This window comes from Streptopelia decaocto (genome assembly GCF_964273445.1).
Source record: "Streptopelia decaocto genome assembly, chromosome: 3".
Lineage (NCBI taxonomy): Eukaryota > Metazoa > Chordata > Aves > Columbiformes > Columbidae > Streptopelia > Streptopelia decaocto.
In genome coordinates, this window is record NC_138656.1 from 118,320,772 (window position 1) to 118,344,312 (window position 23,541).

At 50.6% G+C, this 23,541-nt stretch overlaps 1 protein-coding gene across 1 annotated transcript; it reads left to right on the plus strand.

Annotated features, from left to right (window-relative positions):
- Positions 1 to 886: 886 nt before the first annotated feature.
- SOX7 (SRY-box transcription factor 7) lies at positions 887 to 5,394 on the plus strand. Its single transcript, XM_082049002.1, has 2 exons — positions 887 to 1,121; positions 3,211 to 5,394. Exons 1-2 carry the CDS (start codon positions 893 to 895, stop codon positions 4,101 to 4,103), a joined length of 1,122 nt encoding a protein of 373 aa, XP_081905128.1. The 5' UTR covers positions 887 to 892; the 3' UTR covers positions 4,104 to 5,394.
- Positions 5,395 to 23,541: the final 18,147 nt, after the last annotated feature.

Here is a 23,541-nt window from a genome sequence, read left to right on the forward strand (position 1 = left end):
CGTGCTGGGGTGGCTTTGCAGGACGGGGCAGCGCTCCATGAAACGCAGCAGCAAGAAAAAGAGCGTAAAGCATCAGACAGGTCCCCCATGTCCCAGCGTCCCAAGGGCGAGCAGTGGGGACCGACTGGGGATGTTGCAGCCCCTGCTCCATGTGACCCCAACAAACCCAATTAGGAGCCCAACCAGGCTGGACAAGCAGGTTCACTGGGTACCAGTTTCCCTCCCGTGCGAGGGGATCTGGGAATTCGGGGTAACTGGGTGAAAACCCACAGGGGGTGGCAAAGCCCAGCCTGGACTAGTGGTTAAAGCAGTGGGTGCGGGGGGAAAGGGGCACGTTCCTGTGGGACCCGTGCCTTGATTTCCCCTTGTGAACAGATGCACTGCAGCTTGCCAAAGCCTGGGGAGAGGGCTGGGGGGAACCCCTATAGGGACCTTCAATTTGGGGCCACCCCGAAACGTCTCCATGCCGTCATTGTTCCTCTGTGTTTTGAAGTTTTTGAGGTGCAGGGGTGGGGGGGCAGCCGGGGCTGTGCAGGGGTGGCAGGGCCATTTCAGCTCCCTTTCAGTGGGCAAAACAATACAAAATAATAATAATAAAAGCGGAGGGGGGGGCGGGAAGTAGAAGGTTGGGGGGTGCTGCCCCCCCACCGGGGGGGTGCAGGGCAGAGGGTGGAGAGAAGTTTTCTCCCCGCTCCATCCTGTCCGGGGCTTGAGGAGTTTGCAAACAAGGAGGAGCAGCGGAGTTCCCTTCGGTGTCATTGGAGGAGGCTTTTTCCAAGGAGCTCATAAATACGAGGGAGGCCGGGCAAGAGGCTGGGACTGCGCGGGGACCCCGAGGGCAGCACAGCGGGCAGGGGCGGGGGCCGGGGGGGCGGCGGGGCCGGGTCGGGCCATGGCTGCGCTGCTCAGCACCTTCCCCTGGCCGGAGCGGCTGGAGGGGGACGGGACCGAGGGGCTGCGAACGGGGCCGCAACCCCCGCGTTGTCCTCCGAGGGAGAAAAGCTCCGAGAGCCGCATCCGCCGGCCCATGAACGCGTTCATGGTGTGGGCGAAGGACGAGAGGAAGAGGCTGGCGGTGCAGAACCCCGACCTGCACAACGCGGAGCTCAGCAAGATGCTCGGTGAGGAGCGGAGGGGTGAAGGGTTTGGGGAGGGGGGCGGGGGATCCCGGGGGTGGGTGCCCGTGTAGCCACCCGGGCGGCTCCGGGGGTGCAAACCGTGTCTGGATCCCACAGCCCAGGGTGGGCACCCATGCACCCACCCGGGCATCCCACGGGGTGCAAACCCTGTCTGGATCCCACAGCCCGTGGCCCCGTCGGCCGTGAACGATATTCGGTACCCGGGGGCAGGCACCCGTGCACCCACCCGGTCAGCTCTGGGGGTGCAAATCCTGTCTAGATCCAGTACCCCGGGGTGGACACTCACGCACCCATCGGCCATCCCATGGGGTACTAACCCTGTCCGGATCCCATATCCCAGGGGTGGGCACCCATACACCCATCGGCCATTCCTGGGAGTGCAAACCCTGTCTGGATCCCACACCCTGGGGTAGGCACCCGTGCACCCACCTGGCCATTCCCAGGGGTGCAAAACCTCTCTGGATCCAGTACCCCAGAGTGGGCACCCATGCACCCACCCGGGCATCCCATGGGGTGCAAACTCTGTTCGGATCACATACCCCAGGCTTAGGCACCCGTGCACCTACCCAGCCATCCCAGGGGTCCAAAACCTCTCTATATCCAGTACCCTGGGGTACGCACCCATGCACCCCCAGGGCTGCAAACCCTGTCCAGATCCCATGCCCCAGGGGTGCGAACTCTGCCTGGATGGGGACCCGTACATCTTCCCTGCCACCCTAAAAGCCTTTCCCAGGTCTGGCAGCAGCACCCTGGGGTTTGTGCATCCTCCCTGCCACCCAGGGGGTACAGGCAGGTCCAGCACACAAGGGGTGGGCACCCACATGGCCATGCTGTGGGGTGCAAATCTTGCCTAGTTCCAGCACCCGGTGGCAACCTGCAGCGGGCTTGTGGGGTGCAAAGGTAGTGTCCCGCACCCCAGGGGACAGGCAGTGTGCACCCTGCCACCATCCCTCAGTGTAAACCCTGCAGCGCTGGGCTGCCAGTGCCAGGGAGCCCTGGATGCAATGCAAGGAGGGACCCCCAAATTTTCCTGGCCTGTCTTTGCCATCCCGCTTTGTCCCCAAACTCACTAGCCCACCCCAACATTGCATAGCCGGGCAGTGGGTAGCATGGCAGTGGTGTTTCTGCTGTTTCTTTTCAGAGATCACGACCCATTTTGCATACACATTTGTTTCCCCACTCCCCATCCACTATTTCACCCTCCCCACAATCCCCTTTTTTTTAATGTCAAACCAAGAGGGCAAACTGAAAAAAAACAGCCCAGGCAGCCTGAGAAAGAGCTGCCCAAATTGCAACACAGCTTTGCTGTCCAGCCTCTTACCCAAAGTTTCTGTTTCCCTGGACAGTTTTGCGGTGTTTTCTTTGGTGGTTTGGGTTTTCTCCTCGCTGCTTTGCCATGCAGCATCTCTGCTTATTCAATGTTATTTCTGCTGTCTCTTTGGCAAGGGGAAAGCGTCAAACGCTTTGATCCATGTCCTTATTTCTCCCCCTGCCCTGAGGGGCAGCCTGGGGCAGCCTCACCATGGGTTACAACCCCCCGCCCCGCTGCTGCTTCTCTGTCCTGTGTCTTGGGGATGTTTTGTATCTCAAACGAGCAGGTCGTGGCACCCGGGTCTCCAAACACCCCGGTGCAAGTCCCAGCAGGGCACATGCTGGGACACAACCAGGGACACCACGTCCTGACCCCCTGCTCAGCCGGGCATGGCCTTGGCAGTCCCCGTTCCATCCCAGAGAGGCTTTGCAAGATCAGGCCGTGGAGCTGGGGGAGTTTATTTGCCCTGATTTATTTGCAGCAAGGCTCAGTTAACCCTGAATCCACCCTGCTTGGCATTTGGGATGGGGGGAGCTGGAGGACCTACAGTGGCTTCAATACTCCCCTTCTTCACCCTCCCACTGCCACATCGTCCTCCTTGTGGGTTTGTGGGGTGCATTGCTTATGTGCACCAGCTCGGATATTGGGAGCCCCTACCTTGCCCTTGGGTTTTGTGCCTGCAAGCGTGGGGTGGCAGCTCCCTTTCCCCCCCGATGTGGCCTCCACGGGTGCTAAGGGGAGTTCCATTCTCCATTTCAGGCAAGTCCTGGAAGGCTCTGAGCCTCCCGCAGAAGCGTCCCTACGTGGAGGAGGCCGAGCGGCTGCGGGTGAAGCACATGCAAGATTACCCCAACTACAAATACCGACCCCGCAGAAAGAAGCAGGTCAAGCGCATCTGCAAGCGGGTGGACCCCGGATTTTTGCTGGGCAGCCTGACCCGGGACCAAAACGCGGTGCCAGAGAAGCGGACCTGCGGCCGGGCTGCGGGGGAGAAAGAGGGGCCGGGTGAGTACCCCCCTCGCCCAGGGCTGCCGGCCATCCGGGGGTACCGAGAGGCTTCGGGCAGTGGCAGCAGCACCAGCGTGGACACCTACCCCTATGGGCTGCCCACCCCCCCGGAGATGTCTCCGCTGGACGCCATAGACCCCGAGCAGAGCTTCTTCTCCTCGCCCTGCCCGGATGAGCATCATCGCTCCCACCTCCCCGGAGCCACCTACTCCCCGGAGTACGCGGGCAGCTCCATCCCGTGCAACCACCACTCTCTCAGCCCCATGCCGCAACCCACCACCTGCATGATCCCCCCAACCTCCAGCTGCCCTTCTCTTCCTCCTCCTCCTCCTCCCAGCTATTACACACCCGCCTTCCCCTCCCTGCACCCCCCGAGCCTCCATGCCCACCTGGGCCAGCTCTCCCCACCACCCGACCACCACGGCTTTGACACCTTGGACCAGCTGAGCCAAGCTGAGCTCCTGGGGGAGATGGACCGCAATGAGTTTGACCAGTATCTCAACAACCCCGGCCACAGCGACCACCACGTCTTGGTCAATGGACACGTCCCGGCGGCCAGTGGCTCCCACACCTCCGAGACCAGCCTCATCTCTGTCCTCGCCGATGCCACGGCCACCTACTACAATAACTACAGTGTCTCCTAGACCCGGGGCCGCCTGGACCGGCTGAGGAAGGACCTGACACAGTATTACAAGGCGTTGCTCCCTGCGGACATCGCTCGCCGTCCCTCAGGGTGACTGAGTCCGAACCGCGAGGGCCGTGGAGTCTTCTCGGTGGCGTAGGTAAAGGATTTTGGTCATCAGCTCGTCATCTGTGTGAAGCCTTGGGTGTCCTGCTCCACGTGGAGTTCGGGGGGCATTTCCCCTTGCCAAAGCCCTTTGGCCAAGTCCCTTTTCCAAAGCAGAGATGCGCCTGGGAGTGCGGGAGAGCTGCCCCCCAAATTTTGGGGCAGCCCAGATCTGATTTGGAGTCAGGAGGGTGGCAGCATCCTGCAGAAAAAAGTCCTGGTCAGGGAAAAAGCCCCTTGAAGGGGACATCCAGAGGGGACACCAAGGATGATGCTGGGCTGGCCCTGGGGATGTGGGGGCTGTAAAGGGGCAGCCAGTGCCGAGGGTGGTCAGTTCTGGAGGGGAGTAGGATCAGGGCTTGGAAAAGGAGGTTCTTGTTTGGGTTCCATCACCTTGGCCTCCAATCAAAAGCCCTCCCAAAACCAGGGACCACATGAGCTGCCCTGGGAACAGGTCCTGGGGATGAGCATTTTGGCCAAGAGGTGATGATGTAGCAGATATACGTTGGTTTTTCTTTAATCAAACATCCTTTGAAGGCGAACGCTTCCCGTTTCGAGCCGCAGTGCCCAATGCCTCCTCTAACTCTGGCGTATTATTGCTTGTAATAAAGCTGTACATTGATTTATTCCTTCCATTATTCCTCCCCTCGGATTTTGTATTTGCTCGAGTTCCCTTCCTTTTCATAAAGATGAAGCTTTATTTTAAATCAGTTATATGACATGATTAATCTTAGTGTTTACTATATGGCACTTGGTAATGATTAGTTAGTAGCGTGGCTATGATTTTCTGGTTTCAGTCCCGAACATGTATTAATAATAATTGCAAATAATACTTAAAAAGCCCCACAACTTCACAGGTTTTTAAGCTAAGGCATTCCATCTCTTTTGTGTGACTCTATGCATTTTGAATGAGTGTAGATATGAGTTTGCATAAAATATTTAATTTAAATAAATATGTTTTTATACAATGATTGTTTTATGATTTAAATTGCTGTAACTATTGACAAAGTTTTCAAAACAGAAACATTTCCCGTGCGAGTGCTATTTTTTTAATTTTTTTTTTTGGATGTTGGTATTTTCAGCCAAACTTTTCTACTTCCATTGTGGGTTTTTTTTTAATAAAAAAGATCTGTGGTTATGTTTATAAATTGTGGATTGCTTTCTAAAAGTGTCACTTCTCATGGTGTGTCTTGGGGGCAGCAAGTCACTTCGGTGGCCTTGATCCTGCTTTTGCCGTCTCATGAATATGTCCTTTTAACGCCAGGTCCTATGTAGATATTACAGTAAAGAGTAGGCAGAACTTTGCTATTTTGATGAGCACCAATGACGTTGCTTATTTATGGAGTGAGTGCCAGAGCCTGGAATGTGTTTTTTATTCGCATTTAAGGCCATCTCTCATAGTTCGTGCTGATTGAAGATGCTCCACAGTGTGAGGGTCACGTAGAGGGTCCTTGGTGCAAATGCAGATCAAGGCCACGAGGTCCGAGAAATGGAGTGTGGGTCAAATTTGGGGAGCCTTGTAGGTGGATGTGGGGTGCTGGCCTTCAGGCATTACTAGTGAAGAGAAAATCTTAGTCCTTCTTGTTGCCTGTGGACCAACATCACATCCTGCTCTTGCCAGGCATCACTTTAGGCTGTGTCCCTGTGGTCCTTGGAGTTGAGCCATGCACATCTGCCAAAGCAGTGTCGTCCCAGGCTGTGTCCTCCTGCTGGGGCCCAAAAAGTGGAAGAGCAAGTTCACTTTGTGATGCTCACTTATGCATGTTGGCTGGAAGGAATCTCCTGAGGTCACTCAACCCAACCCAAGGCAACCCAACCCAGCTGAGATGACTTGCCTTCCATAAATGACTTATTTCTGACTCAGGGAGCCCATAGCAAGTATCTGGGGAGGCACTAACATGCCCCTGTCCTGTGTTTATGGTTGTCCTTTGTCTCCCACTCATAGCCCTCCTGGAGACACGCCACTTCTTCCTTTGTCCATCACTCAGCATCCAAACCCACCCCTGGCCACGTGCATCTGGTTTCCCTTTTACGGGGAACCAAATGGATGCCTTTGAGTGTCCTCCCAGCACTGTGGCCTGTGGTGGCTCTTGCACCAGCACAGCACAATGGTGTGATGGTTGGTGTGGTGCCGAGGTGGCCAATGCACAAGCCCGTTTGGGTCAGCGTCGCTTCTCCAAGAGGGTTTGTGAATCAACCCGATGGGGCTGGAGTGAGGGAGGTGCCATGAGCCTGTTTGGTCTCTGTGCCCAGCAGCATTGACTCACGTTGGACCACACCAGGGGCAGGAGCAGGAGCAGGGCTGGAGAAGTCCTGCTCCTCCCACCTCCTGCTCTGCCCATGATCCCTGTGGTGCCCCATGGGATGCTCACAACTTCTTGGAAGCACATTAGAAATTGTCCATAGCAGGGAATGGCACAAGTGTTGATGTCCAAACCTGGATCTGCTTTTCAAGCAGCAAATCCAGGGGCTGCTCCTTTCCAAGCAGGCTCTTGTTAGAGGATCACCCACCCCAGGGCATTGGGTGGGGACCCACCCCAAGGTTCTCTGTAAGTTGCCTTTTCTGCCAGAGCAGCTGAGAACAGCGTGATGAGATTTTAAACTGCCTTGGTGAGGAGACAGAGAGCTCAGCCGTTCTGGCCCCGCAATGAGATCAGCTCTGGGTATCACCACCATTCCCTCTGGGACACTGGCTGCTCTCTCCTCTCCTGCTCCTTGTCCCCATGCCCTGAGCAGTGATGGGATCAACTGAAACAGCCCAATGCCCAAGAAATTATTTACAATGAGACTGGTGAGAGCCTGTCCCAGGTTGGGCAGAGAGGTGGTGGCTGAACCATCCCTGGAGACATCCCAGGCCAGGCTGGACGGGGCTCTGAGCAACCTGAGCTGGTGAAGATGTCCCTGCTCATGGCAGGGGTGGCACTGGATGAGCTTTGAATGTCCTTTCCAACCCAACTGTTGTGTGATTCCATGACCCTACAATCTTCTTCCCCACCTCACTTCTTGCACACAGAGTCCCATTCAGGGTTGACGGAAGCAAAGCCCACACCAAGAGTTTCTGGCGGTGGCCAGAGTGTGGTTTCACCAGGAAAAGGGTTTTTTCTGTGCATCCCAGTCCCAAGGAACCCACTGGGTTGGGATGCACCGAGACTCCCGCAAGCCGAGCGTGTCCCCACTTGCTCAACCCGGTGCTGTGTGAGGAGTGGTGGGAGCGTGTCCCTGTGCTCCCTGCACGTCAGGAACAGCTACAGGCCCCAACCAGGAGCCGGGGCCCCCCAAGGGCATTGGGAGCTGCAGCCAAGGCAAGGTGTGGCTCCCGGGGAGCCGGGGCTCGCCGGACGGATCCGGGCACACACCCAGTGCCGGGAGCAGACGGCTTCCACCTCCCGGGACACCGGCAGCTGAGATGAAATTCAAGAGCGGATCCATCCGCCAATTCTCCAGGTGGATGGAAAACAAAACCCTATGGGCTGCCTCCCCACCCCTCCACAGCATGTTTTTGGGGTGCAGGGCATTGGTGCAGGGACCAGACAGAAAATAAGTGGCTGACAGGGGTGGGAAGGAGCCTTTTTTGCTTGGAAAGTGGACATCCCTGCAGAGAATTGATAGTCATGGAGGTTTATGGATGTTGGGAGGGTCTCCACCCCAAGCAGAGCTTGTTCTGCATCAGTTCTTGGCATGTTTCTCCTCCCTCCCATCCCAAACCCATGAGCCCGAGGCTGTCTCTGTGCACACTGAGGAGTCTTGTGGTTTGTGGGTTGCTTTCCCCAGGCTGGGAACCAGCAGGAAGATCAAATCAGGGCTGCAGGAAGGAATAAAATGACCTCACACCACATTTGGGCTCCTGCTCAGGGGTGTCAGCTTGGGCCAGGGCAAGAGTGTCTCCTTGCCAGGAGGTGGCCAGGGTGTGGATGGTGGTGGTGGCCCTGGCCAGATCTTGGCCCCCATGGCTGTATGGGCCACAGTGCTGGGCAGTGGGAGCAGGGATGAGGTCACCTTCCCGGATAGCACTGTGATTCGGGCTGGACAAGAGCTGTGGTGTGTGTCATGCCCTGGTCCTCCCAGGATGAGCCATTTCCTTTGTATTCCTTGAGCAAGTGGTGGTTACTCTCCGTCCTCGCTCCACCGGCCACCTTTGCTTGTCACAAAGCCATCAGGAAGGGGTAGATCCCAATTACAAGCAGCCATGTGGCTGCTCCATGCCTCAGTTTCCCTGTTCGTAAAACTGAGATAATACTTCCTTTCTTCATTCCCATCCTTTTTCTGTTCGATATTGGGACACGAACTGTCTCTTACCAAGAGTTTGGACAGGACCAAGTGCTCATGCTGCCCTTAGCATAAGTGATGTCTGCCCTATGTAAGGGCTCTGGATACTGAAATTAACTGGGAGATGGCTTTTTTCCCTCCGCTGCTCTCAAAGCAGAAGGCAGGGGAGGGAAGTAGAGGCAGAGAAGGAGGCGAGGAGACTTAACCGAGGTCACCCTGCAAATCAGTGGCGGAGACCAGGGGAGACCCTCGACACTACCAACTCCCCAAAATCCCGTTTTGCCCTCTCAATTTCTTTCTGCTCATCAGTAAACACCTTCCCCCCTCCACCTCTCTTTGCCCCCATCCCATCCCAACTCCGAACCCCGTCGCACCCCACGGGGATCCACGGCTGCTCCTGCAGGCAGCGGGGAGGCCAGGATCACTCCCTCCCATCTCTCCAGAGGAGGGAATGAGACAAGCTGCTGAGTGGTTTCCTGCCCACTGCTGCCAATGGGAGCTGCTTGGGGTGCCGGGAGCAGGGGAGGATGTGTCCGGAGCTGAGTGTTTCCTGGCAGATAAGGCCAGCCTCTCCTGCCGGATGTTATGAGTCCAGGTCCTACCTCCATGTTTCAAGTGAAGGGGCCGAGGAAAGGCTTGAATGTTTATGTCAAGGAAAAATAACTTCTCCCTCTGTGTACAATCCTCCGGCTCCCCCAGGGCTACGTGCGGGAGGGTAAATGCTGGGAATGGGAAAACAGGGGTGAGGAGATGGAGGTGGGTGATGGGGTTGGTCCCAGGGCAGGAGTGCTGTGGGTAGGCTGGGCAGGCTGGGTTTAATCTCTCTCTGCTAGGCTGGGGTGAGCGATTGCCAGGGCAAAGGCAGGAGGAGCTGCATAGTGCAGATTCAGTCCCCTGGGCTCAGGCTCAGGATTAGAGTTCATAGAAGGGAACGGAGCTGGGGAAGGGGCTGGAGCACAAGTGTGATGGAGCGGCTGAGGGACCTGGGGGGTTCAGCTGGAGAACAGGAGCTGAGGGGAGACCTTCTGATCTCTGAACTGCCTGAAAGGAGCTTGGAGCCAGGGGGGGTCAGGCTCTGCTCCCAAGGAACAAGCACCAGGACCAGAGGCAATGGCCTCAAGCTGCTCCAGGTGAGGTTTAGATTTGATATTGAGAATTTTTTTTCCTGGAAAAGGCTGTTGGGCATTGGAACAGGCTGCCCAAGGCAGTGGTGGAGTCACTATCCTTGGAGGTGTTTAAAAGACACATAGATGAGGTTCTTAGGGACATGAGTTAGTGCCAGCGTTCAGTTAGTGGTTGGACTCAATGATCCTTAGGGTCTCTTCCAACCAAAATGATTATATGACTACTCCAGAGTCGCCTTGGTGCTAACCCACTTGGCCAAGCCCAGCACACCACCAGTGGTGCCCGCCTTGAGGAGATCCAGCTCCCAGTCAGGACTTCGAAGAACTCCTTCAAGGCAGGAGCTCAGGCCACTGTGGCTGAAGGACCACGTTTGGCTCCTGCCCTCTCTGTCATCCAGGGACTCAGAGATGTTGAAAGAGGGAAGAGGGTGGAAGAGTTGAGTCCAACAGCCCGGTGGTGCCCAGATGGCTGGGGAGTGGGGAATAGTTGTGTTGGTGGGTGTGGAGTGAGACAAACGGGGATCTTCTGCCAGTGAACAATTTCCATCTGTTTGAAACAAATAAGTAAAATCCAGTGCTGGCTGGACCCTCCTCTCTTAGATGCAGCTTGTGCTCTCCTGCCATTCTTCTGGGATCATTCACAGGGCTCAAGCCAAAACCTCTGCACTGCCTGAAGGCTGGTACATGTCCAGGGTCATCACTGAACACAGGAAAGGACACAGAGAGACCTGCACTAGGTCACACTGGTCAAGAAACCACATCAGGGAAGATCCTCAGCCCTTGACAGCAACTGTCCACACAGTGAAATTATCACGATCTCCAGCACAAAAGAGTCCAGGTGAGCAAGTCCTCTCCCAGCTCTGGGGTAGAGGTAGCCAAGGACATCCCCAGGGAAGGTTTGGACATAGTCACCTGGTTTGGATGCAGCCATACAGACCCAGGGGCCTCACCTCAGTGCCAAACGGTTGAGTCTGGGCACTATTAGAGAGACTACAGACTTTCTTTTTATCCTGGCATTGAGAAACTTCTGACTGAGAGTTTTGTCTTGAGTATCAATAGAGAGAAGTCTGATAACACAGAAAATCTGGCAATCTTTCTTCCAAGGTGGTTAATGAGAGCTGATCTGCCTCCCCACCTTTGCTTACCACCATTACAATGCAAGAGGGACTTCTGAGGGTCCCATTTCCAACCAGTGGGGCAGAGGGAGGAATGGAAGACACCCTGAGAGTTGTAGAATGGTTTGGGTTGGAAGGGACCTTCAAAGCTCATCTAGTCCAACCCCTGCCATGAGCAGGGACATCTTCACCAGCTCAGGTTGCTCAGAGCCCCATCCAGCCTGGCCTGGGATGTCTCCAGGGATGGTTCAGCCACCACCTCTCTGGCCAACCTGGGACAGGCTCTCATCACCTTCAGTGTCAAAAGTTTCTTCCTCATGTTTGGCCTGAATCTCCCCTCCTTTAGTTTAAAACCATCACCCCTCTGTTATCACAAAAGACCCTGTTAAAAACTCTATCCCCATCTTTCTTATCGGCCCCTCTTGAGTATGGGAAGGCAGCAATAAGGTCTCTCTGGAGCTTTCTCTTCTCCAGGCTGAACAAGAAGAAAAGGAAGATGGGGAAGACGCTTCCCTTCCTCCTCCTCAGAGCTTGGGGAGCCCAGGAGGGTCTCTGCCAGCAGTTGAAGGGCATCTGAGGAGCATTGCTGCTTGTTTGGGGTTAAGAAAGTTCATGTTGGAGACCTGACTCATTCACTCACACCATCTTTCCTACTCCCCTTCCCTCAGCACCCCAAATATCCCCTCCACCCCCCTGGCTTGCTGGGACGCACCCCGCCTCAGCAAGCCCAAGATGTTTGTCTTTCTCTTTGATTTCCAGGAGCTCCCTCTTGGCCCCCAGAGCTTCACAGCGAACAAAACATCAGAAGCTTGGGCTGGTGGTGCAGGAAGGAAACCTGTTCACGTGGGGGCTGAGTCATGATCCTGCTGCTCCCTCCCAGCATCCCAGGAGCAGGCAGCATCAGGTACCAAGGGGTGGCAGGTCACAAACCCCCCTTGTCCAGCTAGGGCACCAAAAATCCTTCTTCCCTGCCATCCCCTATCTTCTTGCTTTCAGAAACAAAATGCCTTTTTTAATTGTTGTTATTTTTTTTCTGCAGCTTGCGTGGGAAAGCATGGATTTGCTTCCCCAGCAAGTGAAAAGTCTTCACACTGCCCTTTTGGGCCTCAGCCAAAATCCAGGGAGGATGCTGAAAACCTTCCATTAAAACAAGCTTCTCAGCACCCCTGACTTGGGACCAGCTGTTTGATTCTCTGCTGTCAGGGACAGACTTCTTTCCTTGAGTATCGCATGATACCATAAAGGTTGTCATCACTCAGATCACTCTAGAGTAGCAAAGACCTGAGGTCTAATTTGTCTCTGAAAGCAGGAGCACCTGGAGCTTTGGTCTGGAGTGGCCAATATTCCCAGTTCTACCTCTATAACATATATACACAGAGAGGATATATTACATATATATATGTATATATGCATATATATATCTACACAGGTCATATCTGGCCATACTTAAAGCAGATGCAGTCCGTGATGTTGTTTCTGATGGAGCAAGGGAAGTTTGTCTGAAGAGGAATATAAGAACAGGGTAAGCGGAGCGATGCACCCCAGATCATCTGCAGCTCAGGGCTTTGTGAGCTCTCTGTCTTGACCCACCATCAGTGGGATTTTCTTCTGTACCTTTGTTCAGTTGTGGGTTTAAAATTTTAACAGTCTCCACATCCCCACTCCATGTGAAGAACCATCTCCTTCTGTTGCTTTGATCCCACCACCTGCCAGGTTCTTTTGATGCTATATTTCTCTGGTTGTCTTATTCCTTATTTTCTCTCTTCAGGCCATGTGTGATTTTGTAACCATGTATCATACTGTAGAATAGAATCATAGAATAATTTTAGTTGGAAGAGACCCTAAAGATCATAGAGTCCAACCATTAACCTCACACTGTCACCAAACCATGTCCCTAAGAACCTTATCTATGTATCTGTCCAACCCCTCCAGGGGTGGTGACTCCACCACTGCCCTGGGCAGCCTGTTCCAATGCCTGACAACCCTTTCTGTGAATAAATATTTCCTGATAACCCATCTAAGCCTCCCCTGGTGCAACCTGAGGCCATTTCCTCTTGTCCTATCACTTGTTACTTGGGAGAATAGACCAACACCCTCCTACAAAGTCCCACCCCTTTAGTCATCTCTTTTCCAACCTGGAGACCTCCATTCTTTCCCTCTGGGTCTCAGTATACCATGGGAGTGCTGAGACTGGATTTGCTCATTATTCACTTCAGGAATATTTGTCAAGCACTGGGAGTAGATCCTGCAGAGGAAGACTTGTGTGTTGTGGAGTTTCAACAGCTTTAAACTATCATTATTCATGGGGAGACTGGGTGGAGGAGACATCAAGAGATATTGGGTGGGTGTGGGAATGGTGACTTGTGCTGAGAAGAGGAGACAGGGGGTGGACCCAGACTTGGCGAGGCAGGAGACAAGGATTTGGGCTGCTGGGGACAGGACTAGATGGTGAAAGAGGCTGGAGAAAGCAGCCAAGGAAGGAGGAGGTGGGTGTGACAACCATGGTCTGTCAAGAAGGGGTAGGGCTGGGAAGGAACAGAGCATGACTGGAATGAGGGACATTGGATGAGGAACCAGAAGATGGAGGAGAAAAGAAATAGTGGACGGAACCTTCTGGAGTGAAGAATGAACTGGGAAAGGGAGAGGAGTAGCACCAGCATCCGCTGGACCAGATGGGAATGATAGATCTTAGAGGATGGCTAAGAAAATGGACAGAAGAGGGACCAATGACCCAACGTGGAGAAGAAAAGACTGGGCTGCTTGTGAGTGGCCAAGTCAGAGGATAGAGGTCAGACTAACCATGGCTTGTGGAAAGCAGTGTCTCCTGGTCTCCTTTTCCACAGCTGCCAGCACAGACAAGTGAAAACCTCAGCAAGGTGCATGTCCCAAGTGTTCTCTTCAGAGCTGGCCTGGGACAGATGACAGCTCCAGCTGTAACCCTGTGACATGGTGGTTCCAGAGGCCCTGATGTCTCAGGTGGCTGCATCTATGCAGAAAAATAAACAGGTCAGCTCTGAGCCCCCCTGGTCCATCCTTCTTACTAAACCCTCTCAGCCTCCAACAAGAGGATGACAGCACCCAAACAGCCTACTGTGAGTGGCCCCTGGTCTTTGCTCACCTTGAACCTTACCCGGGTCCTGGTTGCACCCATGCCTTCACCAAAATCACACCAGGGAGCAGGCTACAAATAACTGGAGAAGCATATGTGCTTCTGATCCTGGTCATATTAATCTGTGAGTGTAGATGCAGATGGGGTCCTTGGGTAATGCTGGAGTGTGTGATTTGGGTCGATTTGTCTGTTGGGCTCTTTACAATCTTAGAAAACATTCTTTCTTCCCTCTTCCACACACATTAGGATGGAAGAAGCATCACACAGTTGCAGAGTCAAGTGCTCCAGGATTAGGAAACGCCAGGCTGGAGAATGTTTGTGCAACATCTCTGCTCCTTCTAGGTGATAGGCATTGCGGAAGACCTAGAGTTACAGGAGATCTGGTGATGTGATCACGCAGTGAAAGGCTCTCATTGCAGGATTACATGTGAACTTCTCCCCCACACACCCTGGACCATGGCCTCTTCCAGTTCACAGGCAGATTTGGATCCATCGATTCAAGATTTAACATTTAACTGAGCCTTTCAGGTTCCTCCCCAGAGATTGCACAGATCTGGGCAAGTCTGATCAGTGATTCAAGGTGGGATTTACTTCCCAGGTGTGCCCAGCTGTCTCCACTGTGAGATCTGAGGGTAGCAGGGTTCCCAACTCACACAACACAGCAAAGGCATCATTTAGAAGCAGAGAAACATATAATAGTTTGGGTTGAAGGGACCTTCCCAGCTCATCCAGTGCCACCCCTGCCATGAGCAGGGACATCTTCACCAGCTCAGGTTGCTCAGAGCCCCGTCCAGCCTGGCCTGGGATGTCTCCAGGGATGGTTCAGCCACCACCTCTCTGGCCAACCTGGAACAGGCTCTCACCACCCTCATTGTCAACAATTCCTTCCTCATTTCTGGCCTGAATCTTCCCTCATTTTCATGGCTGAACTTAGACCGCAGCCCCTCAATAAGCAATACCTGCTGTTTTCTTTTCCCTCTTCACCTGATGCCTGGCTCTGGGCCTTATTTTTTGCTTGCTCTATATGTCCTGCTGCAAAACCAGAGGATTTGGGTAGGGATATTTTCCTGATGATTGAGCACAGAGCAGGACTGGGATCTCTAGGACTGACTTTAAACAGGTGGCTTCTAGATTAGTGTCTTCTTTTGGAGTCTCAGCTCCAGGATCCCAAAGGTGGTCTGGATCTCAGCCTAGAAAATCTCATGCATGGATTCTACCTTGCCACTGATCACCTCTTGAGGAATTTTCCAGCCTCTAAAGGAGCAAACAGAAATGCAGGAAGGTTGAGGCTTCTCCTTTTAGAGTTCCTTCTTGCTGGCAAACTGACACAGGTCCAAGCAGAAGGTTATTTTTTTCTGGTAATCCTCTTGAAACACATGTGTGAGTAGAGCCTGCGATCTAGTTTGCTCAGGTGGGAGAAGACAAGGCTCAGGGAATATCTTATTGCTGCTTTCAGCTACCTAAAGGGAGGCTGTAGAGATGAGTCTCTTGTGAGAGGTGTGCAGAAAAGGATAGGATGCAATGAACACAAGTTGCAGCAAGTGAAATTCTGGAAGGCTGAGGACAAGGTCCCACAGTGGTCAGGGATCTTTATCCCTGGAAATGGTGAAAGCTCAACTAATCAAAGTCCTGAGTAACCTGCTCTAATTGGCCCTGCCTTGAGTGGCGATGGTGGGGAAGGTTGAACTGGAAATCTCCAGAGGTCCCTTCCAACATGAGTTGTCCTATGATTCTCCTCCATAAGCCTTGCAACTCTCTTCCCTCCCAGCATGTGGGACTCACCTTCCTGGATGCCTAGAGAGAGGTCTCCCTTTCAAAATGGGATCCTTTCCATAAGGGGTCTCCTATGTGGAAACACACCTTGGTGAAGGCAGAGTCCCAGTCCCTTTGGGACCGTGTAAGCCAAGGGTGGGCAATAGTCAATTCCAGCCTGGTGCAGCAGCTTCTCACAGAGATGTTGAGGTTGTAAGGGACATGTGGAGATCCCATATGGGATCTGTGATGACCTTTTCTGAAATAGAGACCTGGTGTTGAGGCAGAAGGAGGTGTGACTCTCCTGAGGTTGAATAGCCCTCTCCAAACCAGCTTTACATTACAAAAGACCCTTTCTCCAGTGGTTGAGGTGGGCTTGAACAGGCCCTTCACCTGAAACAGAAGCTACAACTCCATTGGGTAGCTGTGCATCAAGGTCCTGTGGAGGGTCCGTGGAGGTCTCTGCTCACCGTCCAACTCTCCCAGGATCTCCCAAGCCAGAGCTCCCTCTAATCCACACTGTGCCTACTCAAGGGAAAGAAGATAAAGAAACCCAAAACCCTTGATACCACTACTGGCCTGTCCTCCATTCCCCAACCTCCTGAAAAGTCCCAAAAATGACTCAGGCCGAGTTTCTTCAATATACAGGACTCAGAAGTGAAGGACCTGCTGTAATTAACTGACCCATTAGAGCTTCCTAGTTGCTCTTTCCTGCTGCTTTCCCGAGTTCAAAAGGTGATTTAGGATGACATGCTCTGCTCTACATGAACTTGCCAGAGATTGCCAGCAGCATGACGAGACACCCCTTCATTGTACATTAATTCCACTAGGCGTACAGCCCAACAATCAAAGTACCTCATTAAAGTTTAATTAAATTTCCCAAGTGATCTGCTCCCGGGCTGAGAACCTGTACTACAAGCTGCAGCAGGTCTGCATGTGTATGTGTGTGTGTGTGTATGTCTGGGGTTTTGGGGTTTCTTTTTATTAATTCGCGTGTGTGATTTTTTCTTTCCTAAGTGTTACCCACACCTGGTGGCTGGAGTATGAAATAAAACCAGAGGTGGCAATCCAGTTCAGTCTGTATGAAGAAAAGCCAAATCTTACAGACTTTCTGAACCCATCACTCCTGCTCAGAGCACTGTTGTGCTGGAAGAACAGCAGGATTTTTCTCCACAGTCCCCTTGTAGGATATAGGCAGGAGGTGCAGCGATTGGGATTTAGAAGTCACCCTCAGATAAATTAGTTCCCACTATCGAAGCTTGGCAAAAAAACAGAGGGACAAAAGAATTCTAAACTCAACAGGTTTAGATAGCAAACTAAAGGAGATCTCTATATCGAAGACAAGTCCCATATCTCATCCTCACTCTTAGTCTCCTAGGTGAAAAATGAAGAGATAGAAAGGTCAGAGAGTGAATTTGTGGCAGGGGGCTGGAGACATCTCCACTCCCTTTAATCCACCCTAAGAGCTGCACCAACAGCATCTCCCAGGACAGGGGGGTTTTACTTCTATATCCAGCTTCTTTTTTGGTTTTTCCAGTGTTGTGTATACCTTCTTCAGGGTGATATTCTTCTCCACCCTCACCTTTTGCAGAAGCAGCACATAGGTTCAGTTTTAGGTCTTGGTGCCCAACAGATGTTTTTCAGTCTCTACCTCTACATTGTCCTCTGGTGGGTGGGCATACGGAGACAGACAGACCTCGAGGCTGGCACAGCTCTACCACCATGGCTATCTTTTGGCAGATCATGAACTGTTGGAGGTGGAAATGTTTGAAAAATGATTGCACAAGATGCTCATCCTGAGTGGCTATAGCTTCAGCTCACAGGCTGAGCCTTTGTGCCAGAAGACCTGGAGGGTTTGGGAGATGGCTAGACATGTTACTAGATTCTAACATCTCCTGAGGCTTAGATTCAGCCTACTGAAGAGAAACAGGGTCTTCCAAGGGTGATCCTCCTGATTGGAGAGTTCTTAATTGATCTCCAGGGATGGCCAGCTCCTTCCATGAGCTCCACAGGGAGACTAGTCAGCTAAACTCCTTTAGGAACCATAGCTGTGTGCCCAAAAGTGAGTGAATGATGCAGGCCTAAATGAGCCTGCAACAGTCCTGCAGTTATCAACATGCACAATTATGCTAGTCTGTTTTGGAATTAAAAACTGCAGCTATTAGCATCAACCTATAATCTCTCAACTGGAAAAAGTAACTCAGTCTTCTCCTTCCCTTTATAATTATTATTTTATTTCCTGCAAATCCTACATGAGCTGGAGAGAGGATGGGAAGGTGCTGTTCCAAAAGAACTATTAAACCAGTTCTTGTTTAAGGATTCTCCAGGACAGCCTAGTAACCTGTGCCTAGAGGATTTTGATAGGTAGAGCAGATGGACAAGGATTTTGGTAGGACAATATTCACCAAAGGACAAAGCCCTTCTGCTAGTTTTCTCCATGGGACAAAGATGCACTTGAGTCATTAAGCTCAGAGAAAGAGAACTAGTCCATGATGGACCCAAAAAGGGCAAGAAGGAGGACCCGGGTAATTATAGACCGGTCAGCCTCACCTCTGTCCCTGGGAAAGTAATGGAACAGCTTGTCCTTGGTGCCATCTCAAGGCATATCAAGGATAAGAGGGTTATTAGGGGCAGTCAGCATGGCTTTACCAAGGGTAGGTCATGCTTGACCAACCTCATAGCCTTTTATGAGAATGTAACAAGGTGGATGGATGGTGGCAGAGCGGTGGATGTTGTCTACCTTGACTTCAGTAAAGCCTTTGACACAGTCTCCCACAGCATCCTCACAGCTAAGTTGAGGAGGTGTGGTCTAGACAATAGAGTAGTGAGGTGGGTTGCAAACTGGCTTAGGGAGAGAAGCCAGAGAGTGGTAGTCAATGGTGCGGAGTCTAGTTGGAGGCCAGTATCTAGTGGAGTGCCCCAAGGGTCAGTGCTGGGGCCAATATTATTCAATATATTCATTAATGACTTGGACGAGGGAATTGAGTGTACTATCAGCAAGTTTGCTGATGACACCAAGCTAGGAGGAGTGGCTGACACGCCGGAGGGCTGTGCTGCCATCCAGCGGGACCTGGACAGGCTGGAGAGCTGGGCAGGGAATAACCTGATGAAATTTAACAAGGACAAGTGTAGGGTCCTGCATCTGGGCAGGAACAACCCCAGGTTCCAGTATAGGTTGGGAGATTACATATTAGAGAGCAGTGTAGGGGAAAGGGACCTGGGGGTCCTGGTGGACAACAGGATGACCATGAGCCAGCACTGTGCCCTTGTGGCCAGGAAGGCCAATGGCATCCTGGGGTGTATTAGAAGGGGGGTGGTTAGTAGATCGAGAGAGGTCCTCCTTCCCCTCTACTCTGCCCTGGTGAGACCACATCTGGAATATTGTGTCCAGTTCTGGGCCCCTCAGTTCAAGAAGGACAGGGAACTGCTGGAGAGGGTCCAGCGTAGGGCAACGAAGATGATTAAGGGAGTGGAGCACCTCCCTTATGAAGAAAGGCTGAGGGAGCTGGGTCTCTTTAGTTTGGAGAAGAGGAGACTAAGGGGGGACCTTATTAATGTTTATAAATATATAAAGGGTGAGTGCCATGAGGATGGAGCCAGACTCTTCTCAGTGGCAAACAATGATAGGACAAGGGGTAATGGGATCAAGCTGGAACACAAGAGGTTCCACTTAAATTTGAGAAGAAACTTCTTCTCAGTGAGGGTGACAGAGCACTGGAACAGGCTGCCCAGGGAAGTTGTGGAGTCTCCTTCTCTGGAGACATTCAAAACCCGCCTGGACATGTTCCTGTGCGACCTCACCTAGGTGTTCCTGCTCCAGCAGGGGGATTGGACTAGATGATCTTTTGAGGTCCCTTCCAATCCCAAACATACTGTGATACTGTGATACTGTGACCCAAATAGTTCCGTACAGAAAAATTAACCAGGAACAATGAGCACACTCTGCCTCAGTGTTCTGGTCTGGTGAAGTCCATATAGCCAAACTCTCTCCAGAGCAAGGTGGCTGCATCTAAACATCCTACCAGGAATGGTCCTTGGACTATGATATCTCCTGACCTATGGCTGGGGATTATCTGGGCCTGGGCCAGCAGGTTCAGGCCAAAACCAAAGCAAGGACTATGCTAACAGCAGTGCAAATGACTGAGCTTTGATGACCACTCTATATCAAGATATATCCAAGTCATCTCTGTTATTTCCTACAAGCTGGATGTTAATCTCCTGATTAAAATTCCCTGAAGAAGGAAGAAGGAGCCAAGAGTGAGGTCTTGTTCAAGGCACTGCAAAAAAATCAACAGACATTGACTTTGCAGATCCCCGCACAGTGATCACACACTGGAATGGTAAAAGGGGAAATTTTCTTGGACTCAAGTGGATGGATAGCAAACAAAAGCAAATACTGAAACAGTTACTCATATTGAAAGAAGTATGAGCACAAAATCCAGTCATCTCCTTGAAACTTCAAGTGAGGTGGGGATTTCCATGTATTGCATGTGTTTCCAGATCTAAAGATAAGAGTACAGCTGGTCAAACATTTTCTATTGATGATTTCCTTGCAGAAAACATCCTTCCAAGGGGAAAAAAAAAAAGAAAAGAAAAGAAAAAAAAAACAACTTACCAAACTTAAATTCTAGGTTTAGGTTCGTTTCCCTTAAACGTGACTTTACACAAGTTTTTCACTTTTCTTTCCTCTTTAATGGCCTACATGCATAAAGAAAAACTAAAAGTGGTGACGGCCCAGTCAGAGTGAGATTGTTTGATTTTTTTTTTTAAAGACATGATGCATTTTTTTTTTTAAGTAACATTTTTCATGGCCATATCCAAGCTCCCCTAGACCATCCACAGGAAACAGATTTTTCTTTTCATGCACTGTACTTATTTATTTCTGTTAGCTATAATTAACAGTTTCTTGGTGAAACTAGGCTTCATTCTCATCATCAGATGCCAACAGTTTTTCAAAAACTCACAGTTTTTAAAAGATAGAAAGTCTCAAGCTCTTGGGTGCTGCTTCCTAGTCATGCCATCACCTCAGGTGGGACGCTGTGCAAATCAGAGATGTCTCTCTTATCCTTCTTTCTCAGCCTATAAACTGGGGATGATTTCTGCACTGAAAGATGTTACAAGGTTAAAGAACTGGAGTTATTAGTGAGGAAGGAAAGAACCTGAATGGCCAGGTCTTATATCTCATCTCTGATGGATATAAAGCCTGAGAAGAAGACTCTGTTTACGAACAATAGAGAAAAGTGTAGTACTGGGACATCTGTGTTATAGACTCTTTGAGATCAAATGATCATAAGCCAGCTCAACATTTCTGCTGGGAACGTCTTCCAATGGTTTAAAACTAAAAGAGGGGAGATTCAGGTGAGACATGAAGAAGTTTTTGACACTGAGGATGGTGAAACTGTCCCAGGTTGGCCAGAGATGTGGTGGATGAACCATCCCTGGAGATATCCCAGGCCAGGCTGGACGGGGCTCTGAGCAACCTGAGCTGGTGAAGATGTCCCTGCTCATGGCAGGGGTGGCACTGGGGGAGCTTGGAAGGTCCCTTCCAACCCAAACTGTTCCATGATTCTATGATGATAAAGCCTTTTTTAGCCCTCTCTACTTAAACATTTACTATATTCAGTGAATAATTTTTTTATTGACTAAAAATTAGTTTTTTCAATAAACATACAAGACTGATAGATTACTGTTTTCAATTAAACAAAGTGCAACTGTATCAGAGAAGACGTTTTATATTTAAAAAAAATGAAGATTTTTATGGGATTTATTTTTTTCTCTCAGAAAGGCAGCTTTCTGTTGAAGAAAGAAATATGAAAACCTAAACTGAGAGAACAATTCAGATTGCCCAATTATTTATTACTGCTTCGTCTGTACCTTCCAGCCATGCTGCAAAATGATATCTAGGGGATTAGGGAATATTTCTAAAAATCAGGTGTGGAGGTTATACATGTTTGGAGGCTGGAGGGAAATGGGGGATACGCTTCTAACCCTACAGTCATGCCATGTTAATGGCAGGCAGTAATTAGCAACAGAGTGAGTCATGACTCTGCAATTACAGTCTTGCTTCTGCCACCAAATTGCTACATGTCCTTTGCCAGGTCCCTTAACCTCGGTGAGCTCGGGCTGACCTGTCTGCAGTACTGGAATGATAATTCCACCATTAAGGGAACTGGGAGCATCCATTATTCTCAGCAAAATCCTACAGAGCTGGTGAACACATGCTGTTACCAGTTTCCTCCAAGGTGACAGTAATGAATGGGAGACACTAGTGTCTTTTGGGACTAGTAATGGGCCAAGCCCTGGGAGATAAAATTGTTAGCATGAAAATATTTGGTTAGGAAAGAAGATCCACAGCAGTGCATGGCAAAAGCACAGCTAAGCCCATTGGGGAACTGAGGCAAAGCAGTGCTGAATAAACCAACGTGGTGATTAATTACACCTTTTTTTTGATGTTTTTGATAGGAAATATCTGAAAGAACATAATTTCATGAGGACGTAGAAGCCTGATGCCCACTGATCTCATTTGGAGGCACATCTCATGAACTTTCTTCAGGTTTGATGTCCACAAATAACTCCTGTCATGGGAATGGTGTTAGTGGGGTCACCAGGAATGGACTGTGAACAGCTTATCTTGCCTAGGCATGAAAGTCTTTCAGGGATCCTGTAGGATGAACTGGAACAGGTAATTATTGTGCAAAGAGTTGGACTATCACACCAACCTTTTGCAAATGTAGGTTTATATGTAAAAAGGGAGTCTACATCCTCTGTGCAATTATACAGGAAAAAAAGGCATTAGGCCCTCAGACTATTACCCCCTAATAATTTTTCAGGCAGGCAGCGATGAAACTGAAAAGCGAAAACTAAAGACAATTCAAGAATTACTTCAAGCCCTTGGGATGGCTGGTCAAGGGATCAGGAACACAAGCAGTGTTCTCCTCTATCCCCACAGTTGCAGGGTATGATGAGGAAAGATGCAGGAAGACCCACCAGATCAATACCTGGCTATGGGGCTGGTGTCACCAGCAGAATTTGGGGTTTTTTTGATCATGGGTTTGTACATGGCATCTGGCCTGCTGGCAACAAATGGGATGTATCTGTCTTAAAAGGGGAAAAGAATCCTGGGGCAGGAGTTAGCAGAACTTATTGAAAGGGCTTTAAACTATTAAGTGGGCTGATTATGAATGAATCAGCATTGCTCCCTCCCCTCTGAAAGCCAAGAAAAGCTGCGATTTGTCAGAATGCCCCATGGCCTTTCCCGACCCCGATGACTGCAAAGGGAAATTTAATTTTTTAGTGATGCTTAATTAAAATTCAATTAATTTGTTAAGAAGCAGTCGATGTCCTGAATAGATTTTGATTTCAAAGGGAATGTTTGAAAATTGGTGCTGTGATCATGTGTAGGGTCGGGAAAGTAATGAGTGAATGTATTTTTGTAGGGAAGGTGGTCAAACTGTAAGATTGGTGGGGCAAGAAATGCAGGAGGGTTGGTGGGGGGATGCTTGATCCATGATTAAAATTGTTTTATTTCCAAAACAAATTAGGAATGAATTATTATTAAGCATCCTCTGATTAGAAGGGTCAGCAAGAAAGAGAGAAAGATCCCCTTCAAGTTATAAAGCTTTGGCTAAATTCTGCCTAAACCTAGAAAACCAGGAGCAGTTATACAGTAAAGTGCTTTCTGGTTGCACTTACCTTTTCCTCCTTCCTTCCTCTCAAAATCCACCTTCCAACAATTTCATCAGACTGAGATCTGATTCCCTATCAAATACGCTGAATGGATAAAACCTGTGGTAGAAACAAGTTATCTGTGAGATTAATTCACCTGTGAAATCAACATTATGCAAACAGGATCCACCCTGATTTGTGTGAACAGGCTGTGCTTTATCTTATGATTAAACAGCTCTGTAAGCATCAAAATACTTAATCTCT